This window comes from Trachymyrmex cornetzi, unplaced genomic scaffold (assembly GCF_001594075.2).
Source record: "Trachymyrmex cornetzi isolate Tcor2-1 unplaced genomic scaffold, Tcor1.1 scaffold23, whole genome shotgun sequence".
Lineage (NCBI taxonomy): Eukaryota > Metazoa > Arthropoda > Insecta > Hymenoptera > Formicidae > Trachymyrmex > Trachymyrmex cornetzi.
This window is the reverse complement of record NW_017296956.1, coordinates 4,029,104-4,044,559: the sequence shown is the minus strand read 5'-3', so window position 1 is coordinate 4,044,559 and position 15,456 is coordinate 4,029,104. Positions and strand designations below refer to the sequence as shown.

The 15,456-nt window shown below is 35.9% G+C and overlaps 1 protein-coding gene across 6 annotated transcripts in view; it reads left to right on the top strand.

The window, feature by feature from the left end:
• The window catches only part of LOC108760768 (uncharacterized), a 31,419-nt gene that overhangs the window by 8,111 nt on the left and 7,852 nt on the right, over positions 1 to 15,456 (top strand). For 4 of the 6 annotated variants that reach the window (XM_018506913.1, XM_018506914.1, XM_018506915.1 and 1 more), the window contains 11 exons: positions 1,079 to 1,268; positions 2,543 to 2,609; positions 3,743 to 3,813; positions 4,195 to 11,054; positions 11,209 to 11,330; positions 11,422 to 11,551; positions 11,662 to 12,119; positions 12,192 to 12,312; positions 13,740 to 13,870; positions 13,952 to 14,095; positions 14,263 to 15,417. In XM_018506913.1, coding sequence (XP_018362415.1) covers positions 1,102 to 1,268; positions 2,543 to 2,609; positions 3,743 to 3,813; positions 4,195 to 11,054; positions 11,209 to 11,330; positions 11,422 to 11,551; positions 11,662 to 12,119; positions 12,192 to 12,312; positions 13,740 to 13,870; positions 13,952 to 14,095; positions 14,263 to 15,417 — 9,426 coding nt within the window. In that variant the 5' untranslated portion in view covers positions 1,079 to 1,101. The remainder of the gene's footprint in view (positions 1 to 1,078; positions 1,269 to 2,542; positions 2,610 to 3,742; positions 3,814 to 4,194; positions 11,055 to 11,208; positions 11,331 to 11,421; positions 11,552 to 11,661; positions 12,120 to 12,191; positions 12,313 to 13,739; positions 13,871 to 13,951; positions 14,096 to 14,262; positions 15,418 to 15,456) is intronic. The other 2 variants (XM_018506918.1, XM_018506917.1) reach the window with 2 other exon arrangements.

Here is a 15,456-nt window from a genome sequence, read left to right as displayed (position 1 = left end):
TGTTAACTAAGACATCAAAATATCCCGGAAATTAATCAACAAATATTTTGTTGCCTAAACACGTATAATTTAGAGGAGAATTTTCACGCGACGTACGACAAAGAATCTGATACAAAATAAATACAGTTTTTTTTTAAATATAGTTTTTGTTTAATTCGCGAAATATTTTATTTAACAATTTTTTATTTTATTGTCTTTGATAACGATTTCTGCCACGTTCCCGATGTTTTTCCAAAATAAGCGATATATCACTCGACTCTACTTAAGTAGTCCTTTAATATGACATATTACTTGTATATCTCGGAACTTTTTCATTTTGTATTCACGATACTAGAAAATCGGTTCGAGATTTCGGACAGAAAAAGAATTAACAAATCACATTTGAACAATTTGATCACATGATCAATATATGACGCGATTTGTCAATTCTTTCTTCATCCAAGATCTCGGACCGATTTCTAGCATCGTGGACATAATGCTTAACTTTTCCCATTGGCTTTTGCGCGCAGATATATCGCACACATATTAGAAATATCTAAAATTCGATTCCGAATAGATATTTCTTGTGAATGGAAACATGATGTAAGAATACAAGGTGTTTCGCTCCCGAGATGCGCAGTGTTGACCAATCAGAGAGTTGCCACAAATGCAAAAAGCAATCTATAATCAACGATAGATTAAATTTAAGTTATATTATGTTGCCACGATGATAATAGGTACGTTCCTATATTCACTGTGAAACTATACAGTATATGTTACGTGCGCTATAGATTTTCGACACTGGCAGTAAATATCGGAATGCACCCATTGTGTTGCGCAGCCGCGCCGTATTTGAGTAGACGGATTATTTGGGGCTAAATTTTGATTAGCTGTTCCAAATTCTACCCCACCATCATCATGCACAATGAAACACCTTGTATACATCATGAATAGAAATAAATAGAAATAAAAACAGGAGTTTCGGGAAAGCGAGCATTCGATTGATTTCGTCTAACGGATATACAGACGAATAAAAAAATACAACGGTAATTGTACACTGTTATAAAAGAGCGACGTATTTTTTTTTATCTGAACACAGATATACCGAAAGCAAGGAACAAGATGGACGAATACGACAAAAAGTTCGCAGAGATGCAAAAGTACATTCCATTCCTGGAAGCGATGATCGAGAGACTGAACTCAGTTAAAGACAAGGACAGTCGAACAAGGGAAATACAACTGCAGAAAATGGAGAGTCTGCACGGAATTCTATCAAATAGCAGGCGAAAGTATGTTGAATGGAAATTCATATTAGATGACTTACAAAGGAACACAGAATCAACTGACTTCCGATTTTAATAAGCTTTGAATGTTAAAATATAGATAAAAACAAGAGATATATTTTTTTATACCTGCTAAATAGCATGTTAAATGAAAATCTTGAAAAAAAAATCGGTTTCTTTTCTCTTAGAATGAATATCGAAACTATGCGAGATAGAAAAAATGTTTTAAATAGAAGTTTGATTTTACAAATACTTTATAATGATTATAAAACATTTGTGTAAATAAGATGACTTCGAAAAATTAAACACATTTTTTTATTTGAATACATTTTTTATAATTATTATACAGTATTCTCTTGTGAAACCATTCAAGTTTTATTTAAAGCATTTTTTTTCTCTTATAGTTTCGATGATATTTACTCTGAAAGAAAAAACCAATTTTTTTCAAGGGAGATTTTTATCTCTAACATGCGACTCAATGCATATAAAGAAAAAACATATCTTTTATTTTATAAAAAAAAATAGAAAATATTTCAATACTAGAAATTTAAATGCCTATTACGATCGAAGCTGGATCTTCATTGCTTTAAATAATTCAACATATTCTCACAGACCGGCTTTAAATTTCTAGTATTGATTGTGTTTCTCACATATGCGGTCTAAAATAAAGATTCTTAATATTGTTTGAAAATATTTATTTAATTATAAAATACTCTTGAAATCATTCAACTTTTATTTAAAACATTTTTTCTATCTATCATAATTTTGATGATGTTTACTCTTAAAAACCGATTTTATTCAAAGGAAATTTTTACTTTCTTAATGTGCGACTCAGCACGTATAAAAAAACGTATCTTTTATTTTTGTCTACATTTTAACATATCCAAAACTTATTAAAATTTGAAAGAGTCAGTTGGTTCTCTTGTTAAATTATACATCTGAGCGTACGAATTCATTAGTAAAAAGTGATTTATTAAAAATATTGTTTCAGCTGTTCGATTATTAATTAGAATTTAATATGTCATTTAACATTATTAAGATCGTTTCGAAGATGCGAATAAGCATAAAAAATTTGTCAAATTGCTAATCAATTTAACTCGCGGTAGTTTAATAGAGTTAGCGTTTCAAGACTGACAATTCATTTCGGCGCGCGTTTCTGGGGACTACACACGTAGTATATAAATTCACATAAGAATCATAGAAGCATTAAGATCCAGCTAGACTGTTTAAGGCTTTGATTTCTATAGTTTATATTAATTAGAATATTATTGACGAAATAGGTTGAAGATCGAGACGCTGCAGCGATGCGAGGATGTTTTACAGAAACTGCACAACAAAGTAGAAAAGGTAGATATACTGACAAATCTATTATTTCGATACACATGAAAATTGATTCCTGTTAATGTTTTGAATAAGGTCGTCAAACTACAGAGTTTCTTAAAAGTTTTAAAACAATTTTTTGCTAAATGTATGTATACTTATGTCTTGGATTTTTAGAAAATTGAACATTAAGGGACACTATTCATTCATATTTTGTTTTTGCTGTTTTATGTACATTGTCAGATATATTCTACATATTTTCTGTACATGTGTTACTGTATGTTTTGCTCAAAGCAGTTATAATAGGTCGTTTGCTTAAAAATTTTTTTGAACAAATCCAACTTTGTTTTTGTTTAAAAAAGTTGAAATATGTTTATATATATATATATATCTCTCTCTCTCTCTCAAAAACTAAAATTATATTGTTATATTATTTTATATAAAATAATATATTAGACGAAAGTTGACGATGTAGATCTTCTGCAGAGATATCTCCTCATTTTTTGAAAACTAACTATTGTATTTCATTAATATTGATAAAAACTTAATATGTTTATATGATTAAAGAAGTAAAAATTCATATATTTGTAGTTTGTTTCTATACAAAATCGATACTAAAAACTAATTCTATAAATACAAAAAATAAAATTTGTACGATTTTCTTTTGCAAATTGCGTAGTTTAAATAATAATAGCTATATTATAACATTACATCGTTTTATATGTTTGTACCTTCCTAAATCGTTTATTATTTTTGTATAGTTTATCTTCTATTTTATGGTATAAATTAAATATTTACTTTGGGATTTTATAGTATTTTTGTCAATCTATGTAGTTGATATTATGAAGAATCCAGGATTGTGTCTTGCATATTTGTTTCAAACGATACAATTTTAGAAGCATACATTCTTGTTATTTGACAGAATTCGATGCAGATTTTGCTTTTTTTTCATTTGCATTTTAAAAAGCACCTCATATAATTATATGATACACACGTTTTTCTTTTTCTTTTGGTTCTACATTATAGTAACCGCTCATAATCTTTAATCCTTGATTCTTTACACTTTTATATTATTTTCGTTGCTTTCTCGTACTGTATTTTCAGGCTTTCGTAGTGCATGTTTGATGTTTGATATTTTAATTATTCTAATTCAACTTGAGTTTCAGGGAAATGGATCTGGTTTACAATTACCATTTAAGCAAAACGATGACATCACGTCGCAACCTTCGACGTAAGTGTTTATGTCCATCGGTGTTTTAAAAAAATTGCAAGAAAGTGCAAATAATTGTAATATACGTATGTTAAAGTTAAGTAATATAATATCATCGTTCTTCTTTGCAACTAATTCATAAATAATGATTTTTAAATCTAATTAAGTAAGAGAAATTCTACATTCAGTCAAAGCGGGATCTTAGTGCTTAAATATCTTGGTGTAAATTTATACATACATATATGCAATTCTGTAATCCGCGATTCCGAAATCTTTTACAGTCTTGAAACACAATCGTGAACAGAACAATAATAGTAAGATCACATATTGACAAGCAATGATTCTTAAATATGTAATAAATATTAAAATCGGTAAATAAGAAAGTGAGTTTGTGATTTTTAGTTCATCGATGAAAACAAAGTCAAATCAGTGCATTGAAGTGATATCGACGAACTCGGAGAATGATAAAGAAGAAATCGGAGAAACGCCACAGAGTCCAGATACCGTAAGATCTTCCAGTCCTGATTGCCAAATTCTGCCTATAGTAATTCCTATGGAGCGTAACGCGAAGAACAGAAATCGAAGACCACAAGAACAACAACAATCCAAAGTAATACCAGTTATTACGCTTTCGGATACAAAAACTATAACTATCTCGTCGCCAGATTCTAATCCGGATGAAGTTACGTTTAATGAATGGGATATGTTAGAAGAATCGGAAAGACATAACTCAAGAAATAAAGAAAATCGGCAATCTTCGCTACCAGTTGCTACCAGTCACGATGTAACGACCGCTGCGAAGTTAATCAGTAACAATCTGCCGCAAAAAGTCAGCGACGGCAGAAATTATACGTTAGATCCGCAAGACATACCGACTGTCCCGGTGCCTTCTCTTGGTGGTTCCAGACGATTGTCTTCAGTTTTAGAGAAAAATAAGCTCACTTTAGACATAATGGCCAGTTGCTCTAGATCGGAATCACCCGTGAACGTTCCTGAAGTGAGACTTAATTCTCCTGACCCTGAAATATTGTTTGCTAAACCTAAGCCCACATCGCCCAGATCGAATGACAGCACGTTGAAACCACCACCGAAACCACCTTCGATACCGCTTCTATTCTCGCCGCCGCCTTTGTCTCATGAGCCTCTATTGTCTATGGAAGATCTGGCGGAATTGTTGAATGACGAAGGCGATGGCGATAAAACCAATGAAAATGCTAAAGAAAAGAATACGGACCAAATATCAAAGAATTCAGTATCGGAGAAAGAGAAGCTTACCTCTAGAAAAAATTTGCCAAATACAGCAGGAGTTTCACCTGTGAAAGTAACTTCATCGATCGGGCCACCTCGTCAATCAAATGATTCTCACCGATCGGTACCACAAGCACTATTTTCTAAATTTCAAGAACCACGTTATGCAGATAACTACGAAAGACATCCTCGTCAACGTGACATTTATTCTCATGAGAGCGCGAAAGATAAATTGATTACTATTTCTGAAGAAACCCCATCTCAGATGACAGTTATTCATAATACTGCAAGCAAATCAGATGAGAGAAATGTTTCGTTGTATCAGAGACGTTCCAGCGTACCATCAGAAGGACGGAAAGATGCGAGTCTGCCTAGACCGGAGAACGAATTTGTGATAAGTAATGACTATTACAATATGCACGCAAATCAGATACATTGGGGCTCTCCCACAACTACTAGTGATCAATTCGGCAACAATCAGTGGACACCTTCCTCTTACGGCGGAATGACCAATCCACCTCTACAACCTACTCAACATCCCTTTCAACGTCCGATGGAACCACAATTTAGGCAAAATCAGTTCCCGCCGACTCTACCCACTGGTCCTAGACCGTTGATCAATCCCACGGTGCGACCGGATATGAGTCACGTGGTAAGACCAGAAAATGTTCGGGAAGATATACCTTCTTTGATGCCTCCCGGATTTTCGTCACAATACAGAGGCTTTCAAATAAATCAAGGATCTTATGATCCAGCCTTTCCCGTCGGCGGACCGACGGAATATCCGCATATAAGACCGACATGGGAAAGTTCCGCCAATCCTTCTTATGAAAATGTGATTTCTTGTGGAATTCAAGTTGTGGAGAGTACTACAGGTACTTCACATCCACGACCCAACACGCCTTGCCCTTGGGGTACAACAGCGCGTGATAGAGATAGGAGTAATATAAATCAGAGCAGATACTACGAGAGAAATAGGATAGAATTGAGGCCTGGTTTTAATCGTGATGGGCGCCGATCTGATTGGTTATGGGAAGGCCACTCTGATCGAGAGAATCTAAATCGTTTCCCGAGTCGAGATCCACGAGTTCGTACGGAACACAACACAACAGGTGCCAGAGATCAGGCCAAAGAGAGCGGTGTTTCCGCAAGGGATCCGCGTCTTTCCAAAGATAAACATGTCGTGAACACGTCAACCAAAACCAAAGACAGTGTTCTTAATGAAAGGGATCCTAGGAAACGGCTAGTAACGGCAAGCACAAAAACAACGTCGGTAACAAAGGAAAAACAAAAATCTCAGAAATCGCTTGAAAAGGAAAAGGATAAGCTTCCAAAAGACAGAATGCAGTCACCGCTAGAAAGTCTTTACGGTGTGATCGATACAAAGGCCAGTCAAAATTCTGGTCTGCAAAAGTTCAAAATTCCTAAAATAAAGCGACCAGAACCAGCGCAGTTAAATCGTATTATTAACGAGACGAAGGAAGTTGAAAGCGTTTCGTCTAAATTATCGCGTGCAAAGAGCAATAAAAACAAAGAGCAAAAGAAAAGCAATAAATTGTATTCCAAGAATAAGAGTAAAGACGTTGAGAGTGCCGAAGTGAGCAGTAGTAGCGACGGTAATCGTGCAACGGAGAATCCAGTCCAACAAAATAATGTTGCAAAAGAGGAAAAGAGTTTTTCATCATCTTTCGAAAAGTCTGACAAAAACGAGACGAGAATTGGCGAAGCAGACTCAGCGACGAACAATTCCAAATCCAGTCATATCACGAAAAAGGGTAAAACGAAGTCAGAAGTGGACGGATCGAAATCTAAGGAAACGGTGACGAAGGCATGGATTGAAGCTCTAATCAAGGAGTCGTTTGAATCCGGTGAGGGCAAAAAACTAGTCGAACACGCGAAACTGTTACAGAAATTTGGGGAAGTACTAAAGGCGAAAAATTTCAAAAAGATTAAGAAGATCATCGAGTCCGAATCCGAAAGTAGTTCGGACAAGGATGAAACAGTTGAAGCGAAAAAGACTCAAGTCAAGAAAAAGAGGCGAGTGATAATGTCGGACAGCTCGGATGATGAATGTCTTGCGGAGAGGCTCAGTATCTTAAGTACCAACATTGACACGAATGATGCGAGAGAGCTGGTTTCTGCAATTTCCACTGATCCTAAAAATTCGGAAGAAAATCTCGAGGTAACAGCATCCAGTAATAATTTGAACAAAAAACTAACTGAAGATATTACTGCGAAGATAAACGTCGATTTACCAGAAAGTCGTGACAAGGCGTACATACGAGCAAAAAATAAAGTAGATAATAAAAATAAGGATGAGCAATTAGAAAAGAAAAGTGATAAGAATGATCGATTAGGAAACGATATTGAAAATACTGATATTCAACCAGAAAACCAAAAACAAATGAGTAGTAGATTAAAAGATAGTGATAAAGAGAAGAAACAAACTAAAGATAATCAAGATAATCGGGTCGATCAAAACACTCTAGAGAAATCAAAGGATAGTACAGAACGTAGTATAGAATATCTGAATCAGGATGATACAGAAAGTAATATAGAACATTTGGATCAAGATAAGGATTCGACAACGCAATCTGTCATTTCCGATATTACAAACCAAGCTGAGGAAATTTCAATTGATAAACCAAAGATAAAAACAAAGAGAAGAAATTCTCTAGAGATGTTGCAAGAAGATATCAGGGAAATGTTTATTAGCGAGGGTGTAGTAACGGCGACAGGTTATCGAATGTGCCGATTATCGAACTCTAAGAAAGAGGAGACATCGAGCATTGCTGAGAAGAAAATTGCTGAGTCCAATACTGAAACGAACGAGTCGGCAGCGAATAACGCTAAGAGGAAGACTTTAAGATCTCGTAACGTGGAAGAGTCGAAATCAAAAGCTAAAAGCAAGGACGCCAAACGGATGACTCGCAGTTTACAATCAAAGAAATCTATTCAAAGTTCCGACAGTGAAGAGGATCAACCATTGGCTTTGCGAACAGAGAAGTTGCTAAACACCACTGACAACAGCACTCCGAATCAAGAAGTGGCTCGTAGTGAAGAAAGCAACGATGCAATCCGCAGATCTAAACGCGTTCTACGTAAAGATATTATTAAGGAACCACGAGTGGTTGTGGAGAAGGCGGATCTTACGAAAATAGATTCGTGTAAGATAATGTTCGACAGCTCGTCTGATGAGAGTTTTGGCATAGATGTGTCTGAATTAACCGCGGCGGTGGACATCTCTCTTCGACCGGAAAAACAATCTGATCAGGACTCGATAGATACGCTGATTATTCCAAGTCGACGGAAAAACACCTCCAACACAGATAAACGGAACTTTAAGTCAAAGAAGTCGTCTGCGCTCACCGACGACAAAAGTGAAGACGGGTCATCATTCACGGATGAGGAGAGTGCGATATCAGATATTTCTATGTCGAGTAACACGACTGCACGGAAGAAAATGAATAGTAGTGGTGCAGCTAGAACGACTGCTAGAGAGGAACTGTTGAGTAACATTCTGGTAGGATTGGTGCCGACAGCGGAGAAGAATACATCGGTCGACAAGGATAATGAGCTAAACTTCGAGGTGGACGTGAATGATCCGATAGCTATCGAGCCGAACGTGAAAAGGTCTTACATAAGAAAAAAGAAAAAAAAATCTGGAAATCTTTGGAAGATGGGCAGATTGACTACTAAAAAGAGAAAGAAGAAGACTGCTTCGGTAACTTCCTCCAAAACTGCTCAAACATATGTTGAGATAAATATCGAATCGAATATTTCGGCGGATACTGTAGAAGCTAATCAATCGCTCTTAAAATATAAAGATCCTGTAACAAAGGAAACTCTCGAAAAGGTTCTTGACGACTATCACGTTGTCGACCATGCGAGTGTAGATTCTGTAGAAGACGAGGTTAAACCGTTTGCAAATATGGATAGCTTTGATGTAGATTTTAAAGATTCAAGCAACTTTACTACTTTATTAGAGCCTTCGGATATACATAGAGAAACACTTAATGACTCGTTTCTTTCTATCGAAGAAAATAAATCATTGATACAAATGGACATAAAAGAGGAAGTAAGTTCAAGTAGTGCTGATCTTACCTCGGCAAATGCCGTTACTGGAAACAAGTTTTTCAAGGAATCACCAAAGATTGTTTACGATGAATTGATGACGGAGCTCTATCGCAGAATAGATATCAAGCATCTGATAGATTATGTGTGGGTCGGTCAGGACAAATATAAATGCTTATTATGCTTCTTCACGGGCAAAAACATCGTTCATCATTACAAGATCAATCATCCCGGAATGGAAGTGCTTATCTCGCGTCTCAAGTCGACGGACGCTAAGACTGCGATTTTGGAAGCCGAGCGTGGTGTGACCACAATGAATACGAGTCAATCGTGCAAGTTTCGCTGCAGATTCTGCTGTTTTGTTACGGAAGGCGCAGCGGACGTAGCACTCGAGGCATTCTACGAGCACTGTACTACACACACGGGTGAATACAGATTCCACTGCAACAATTGTTCTTATCAGGCGGTGGCCAAAGCGTCCATGAAGACGCACTATTACAAGATATGTCGCAAGAATAAAACGTTTAACGAGTCTGCATCCGAAGACATCGTACCGAGAGAAGGCGGCATCTATGGCTACTTGTGTTGCAGTTGTAATTATGTACAACTAAAGCGACAAAATATAGAGGCCCACGTTGAGTTCTGGCACCGAGAGCAGATGGATACCGAGATCTTGAAGATTAATATGTCGGCGATAACTGTATTAGCGGAACACGCTGCAAATAACAATGAGCAATCGCACGAGTTGACGTCCGTTAATGCTGAGGAATCTTTCGCTATAGAAACAAAACCGCAGGTTCTTGAATTTGAAGCTATGGAGTGTAAAGACCTAATAGATATTGCAAGGATAATGGAGTCCGAGAGTAACGATGATAATACCACTGGATGTATTCCACCTGAACAAAAAACGAATGACAATATTCAAGTCAAGGAGGAAAAAACCGAGGAAACTCCGAGGCTGTCTCAAGGGGAACCGGAGGGGTCTGTGAGCACCGGCAATCTAAGCGTATTTGTTTGCCCACCTGATTTGGAAAATAAGGAAATGGAGATACAGCGAGAGCGGCAGAAGACGATGCAAGAGATCGCCAATAATATCGGTATTTTGTTAAAAAACCATTCTAAACCGGGTTTGTCCATAATAGACAAACTGCAGGATAAAATGCGCACGGACGCGGTTGTTAATCCAGTTCCTGAATGTAACGCGTCAGCGAACATTCCGGAAACAAAGGAAAACCCTTCATTGCCTTTTGTGAATTTATCCGCAGAACTTCTGAAAACCGAGGAAGAACTAATCATCAAAGAGGACATCCCGAGTCAGTCGAACAATCAAGGCGACCCTCTTTCTTTTATGGAGGAACAATTGGCTACTGAAAAATCGAAGGTAACAAATGACGTGGGTGGCAAAGTGGATGTAAAAATTCGGGATCCTCTTGCGATCATGGACTCATCCAAAGACAACGAGAGCGACGGCGAAAATAGCGACAACGAGCGCTCGGCACCAATTTTTGAATCGGACTCCAGCAGTGAGCAATCGGATTCCGAGCAGACTGACGTCAATATGATCCTGAAGGAAACCTCGAGCATGAACGCATCTTCATCGCGAGATCCGATGTTGACGACGATACAGAGGCTGGCCGCGCAACTTCAGAACGTCAAACCGTTGGAGCCGGTGCCGCCCGAGCCAATGATTGATATTAAGACAGAAATCAAGACCGAGCCTGGATCGGTGATTCCAAAACCACCGGACGTTGTGCCGATCGCCAGTGTTAAACATTTGCTAAAACAAAATGTCAAGTATTCGGAGAAGAACATGCCGGCATCAAGCAAGAATGCTAGTTCGCCCAAGAATTTTCTCAGATTCAGGCGACTTAGCGGCGATATGTTGTCTATGCCGATGCAGTTTTTGGATAATCAAGAAGATTCACAAGAATTCAATACAGGTTGGTGATCTGAACAGCTACTGCCATAATGTTTCGAGTAATTGAATACGTTAAATGCAAGGCTAATTAATTTACTACTAACTAACTCATCGGTTATTGAATGTATTCAACGGAGATATGTATCTATTTATATATTAATGAATAAAATTTATAGATGGAGCTCAATCAGATAGCGCGATAGATGGATTAAAAACGGATACAGAGGAAGAATGTTCGTTTTTGAAGATCGAAAATGTGAGGAGCCTTGCAGAATCCGATTCTAATGAAAGTGTTACTGTATGTAAATGTATCACAGTGTTTTCATTACTCTGACATTTAACTTCATCTATTATCTCATTATCACATTTTTTTATTTTACTGTTTCTAGGTAAACGACACTAGTAAAGCAATGGAGGTATCTCCTACGAAAAGCAAAGAATCTATTTTAAAGAAGTCCAACCAACCTTTAATATTGAAAAAGATCTTACCGCAAGCGCTAGTCAATATGAATCTGCAAAGTATGTCCTGTCAAGAATTTACCAATACTCTTAGTGAAATTCATTGGCATATATATTTTACATCAATTTTTTTTACTCAAACCACATATTTAACATTAAATTTTTTGTAGCTTCGAAGATGCAATCGGTGTCCGCTCCATTGACAAGTTCATCGACTAGTCTATCAACTTTCAATTATAGATCAAGGAAAATCAAGGTAATACGTATGCCTGTATTAAACAACTCTAAAGACACGTCGCCCGCGTCCTTCGCGATCAAGTTGAAATCTATGGAAGTGTATGCGAGGATGCTGACAGAGCCAAAGCTAGCTCATTTTTACAAGTGCATGGGTCATAATTGCTCTTTCACAACCGACTTGCCCCTGGATTATTCTAAACACTATACTAAACATTACGAAGAAGCTAGCGAGCAAAACGCACATTATGACAAGTGCGCCTATTGTTACATATCTACAAATAACTGGAACGAGATGAAAACTCACTTGGCGACTAAACACCTTCATTGCCGGTATCAATGTGGTTACTGCTTTTATCGATCCTTTGTACCGTCCTATGTACGGCAACATCAGGTAACGATTTTTAATTACTGTATATCTGTGTTATTAAAAGAATAATAATATTTGCTAATTTTTTTTATTAAGATTATGTGTCATCCCAATACCGTGTTTTATTATTTATTGGACAAGAAGCAGAAGTCGTTACAGAAAAAGGAACACATTAATCGTAACGCTTATGTACTACCTTTTATATGCAAACAAGATGGTATGTAATTGTAATAATATTGTAACATGTTATAATATAAATGTGCTAATATATTGTATTGTTGTATTGGATATTACACAATTATTAATTGTTAAAAACAAACAATTCTTTGTCTGAAAAATTCAAGCGCATTGCAGACAAAAATAATTATAAGGTAGCGTATAAACCGATTAACACTTTAACTTCAGTGATTAAATTAGGTAAAGACAAACTAGAAAAAATTGAAAGTTCTCAAGTGGTGTATAAGATTAATTGCACAAATTGTGACTCAATGTATGTAGGTTAGACAAAAAGGAAATTAGGTACTAGGATAAAAGAACATAAAGCTGATATTAAGAAAACAAAGGATACTCGGTTGGTTGTTTCGGATCACCAAGTGAAATTAGGACATAATTTAGATTGGGAAAATATTCAAATACTTGACACAGAGCTATTCTTTCATAAAAGACTCGCGTTAGAGATGATTAGTATAAAAAGACAGATTAACGGCATGAACAAGCAGACAGACACAGAGAAATTTCCAGAATCATATTTTCCTTTGTTAAATATCTCTTACATATAATGGCATCCCTCTTCACTTGTTTATGATTTATATAAGTTGGAGATGTACGTTGAGATGTTAGTGTGTCGCCACAATTTGAATGATACGGAAAGTTATCCGCGTTGACGTTATGAACTGGATTGTGAGATAGTGGAACACAGGTGCGTTTTAAGATTATAACAGTCTTAATTGTTTCATGTGTATTAATGATGGTATTGTTATTAGAATCAGGAAGTTTGCGTTCTATTATCGATTTTATGAAGAGCCGTGATGTATTATGAAAAAATGACTGGTAATGTTAAATTAACATAATCGCACAGGTATGTGATAAGGAAATAATTAAATTTTAAGTAAGTTTTTAAGAGAGATATTAAAGATTAATAATTTGATAGAATCTGGTAACTCTGTGTGATGCAACAAGGATTTTTTGATGTGACAAATAAGATTAGCAAAGTATGAAGTATAAGAGACGAAAAGAATTTATGACTTCCGTTTTCAGGAGAAAAAGAAAAATTTTATGTAATGATAGACGTTAAAAATGATATGACTAGAAGTTATTTATTGATGGCTTAACCAAATTGTAAAACTATGTTGCGTAGGATAGGATCATGTCTAATTAATTCATAATAGAACGTTTAATACTGAAGATGGTCCGATTGGGACCGAAACGTTTATTTTTGATTCCATGTATTTAATAAAGGATTGAAAATAATCGCCACTGTTATCTGGTGTTCGTGGTATATGCCTTTCAGACAAAGAATTATTCGTTTTTATTAGAACTACGGTTTATTTATATTTTTAATTGTATTAATTGTTAATTACTTTCATAGTATAATTTCTAGTTAATTACTTTCATAGCATAACTTCTAGTGTTAATTACTTTCAGATTGTGACAAAATCTTTTATATACCTGAAGCGTTTATGACACATTTAAAGACAAAACATTCATCTTCTCATCTTGTGTACAAATGTCATGTGTGCAACACTACTCATACCACGATAGAATTTCTTATATCTGTATGTACTCTACACCTATCTGTATATACTGTTAGGAAAACGAAAATAATTATAAATATCATTTTATTGTTATACTTACAGCATTACAAGTTGCATGGATTTTGCAAATACCAGTGCTTATATTGTTTTTATGGTTCCGATACGCTAAACGAAATACATCAGCATTTAAGCACCTTTCATTACGATCGATTGCCTCAGGTTCTGGAACGTTCACTTCCTCCATCGGTATTGTTATTAGAATTAATTATTTGATTAAAACAGATTGTGTATCTTAATTAAAACATAACATAATATTTCGATCTTGAATTAGTTCTTTTGGCACACTATGAAATAATATAAGTATTTTAATAAACAATTTGTTTAATATATTATATAATTGCGCTTAATTTCAGCCATCGCGCCAGATGGAAGTTATACATCAACTCATTTTACGAACTTTCGATGATAAAATAGATGAAGGAAGTTTTAATTTGAACGCTGACAATTCTAAAAAGAATACATCAGTTTCGTCAAATGCTGGAATAATTTTAAATGAAGCTCAGTCTAATCAACCAAAAAATTTGAAGGAAGATATTTTGATTGGGGCAGTCAGTGATCTAAAGAACACTGAAGTTAATGTCAATATTTCCAATATCTCAACGAAACAGTTTATAGATACGTCTGGTACCACTATCAACAAAAATACAAATATAAGTGTTGAAAAACAACCTTTGGAAAATGAGCCGTTCCAGTCGGAGACGAGAAAATTAAGCGACTACACAAATCAGATTCTTCAAGAACCGAAATTGGATATGTCCGTGAATGATTCCGGCGTAGTCGATCCGTTAAAAGTCTCAGACGAATTCAATTACAGCGACGAATTCGTAAATACCAATCTTCTCGATAACGCAGATCTTTTAAAGAATTTTACATCCAATTCCAGCAATGTGTTTTCTAAATCCGCGGATAAAACTGAAGATAGTGATATCGAGATTTTGGAAAGCGAAGAGAAAGCCGCGCAGTGTAAGACTGAGGATGAAGTAAAGAAAAAGGCAGAACTGGTGTTTTCCAAGACAGAGGCTGAAAATAAAGAGCAGGTTGCATCCAGCGATACTACCGAAACGAAATGCACATCCAAAAAAGCGTCAGCACATACTACTAATGCGACTGCTCAACCAGACAAGCCTTTGACTTTGGATGACATTAAAGATACTGGTCGTATCGGACATGAGTTATATAAATGCGGTTATCTGCATGAATGTAGTTTCACGGCGCAAAACATGGACTTATTGAAAGCGCATGTAAAGACGTGCAATTTAGGAGACCCTAGACAAAATTTATTTTGTCCGCATTGTAAAAAACGTGCCGTCAAAATTTCTTTGTTTTTAGAACATATAAAAACTCACGGATTAAAGCGTTTTGGATGCAGTCTGTGTAAGCTAAGATATTCGGTTTCATACCAAGCTACAGCTCATATGAAGTCAAAACACAAATTTTTTCACACGAGGATAGTGCCTGCCGATCCAACAAATCCAGCGAAAGATGGCCTCTTTATCGTACAAGCAGTTGTAAGTCTATTTTTAATAATAAAAATATGCATATCTTCT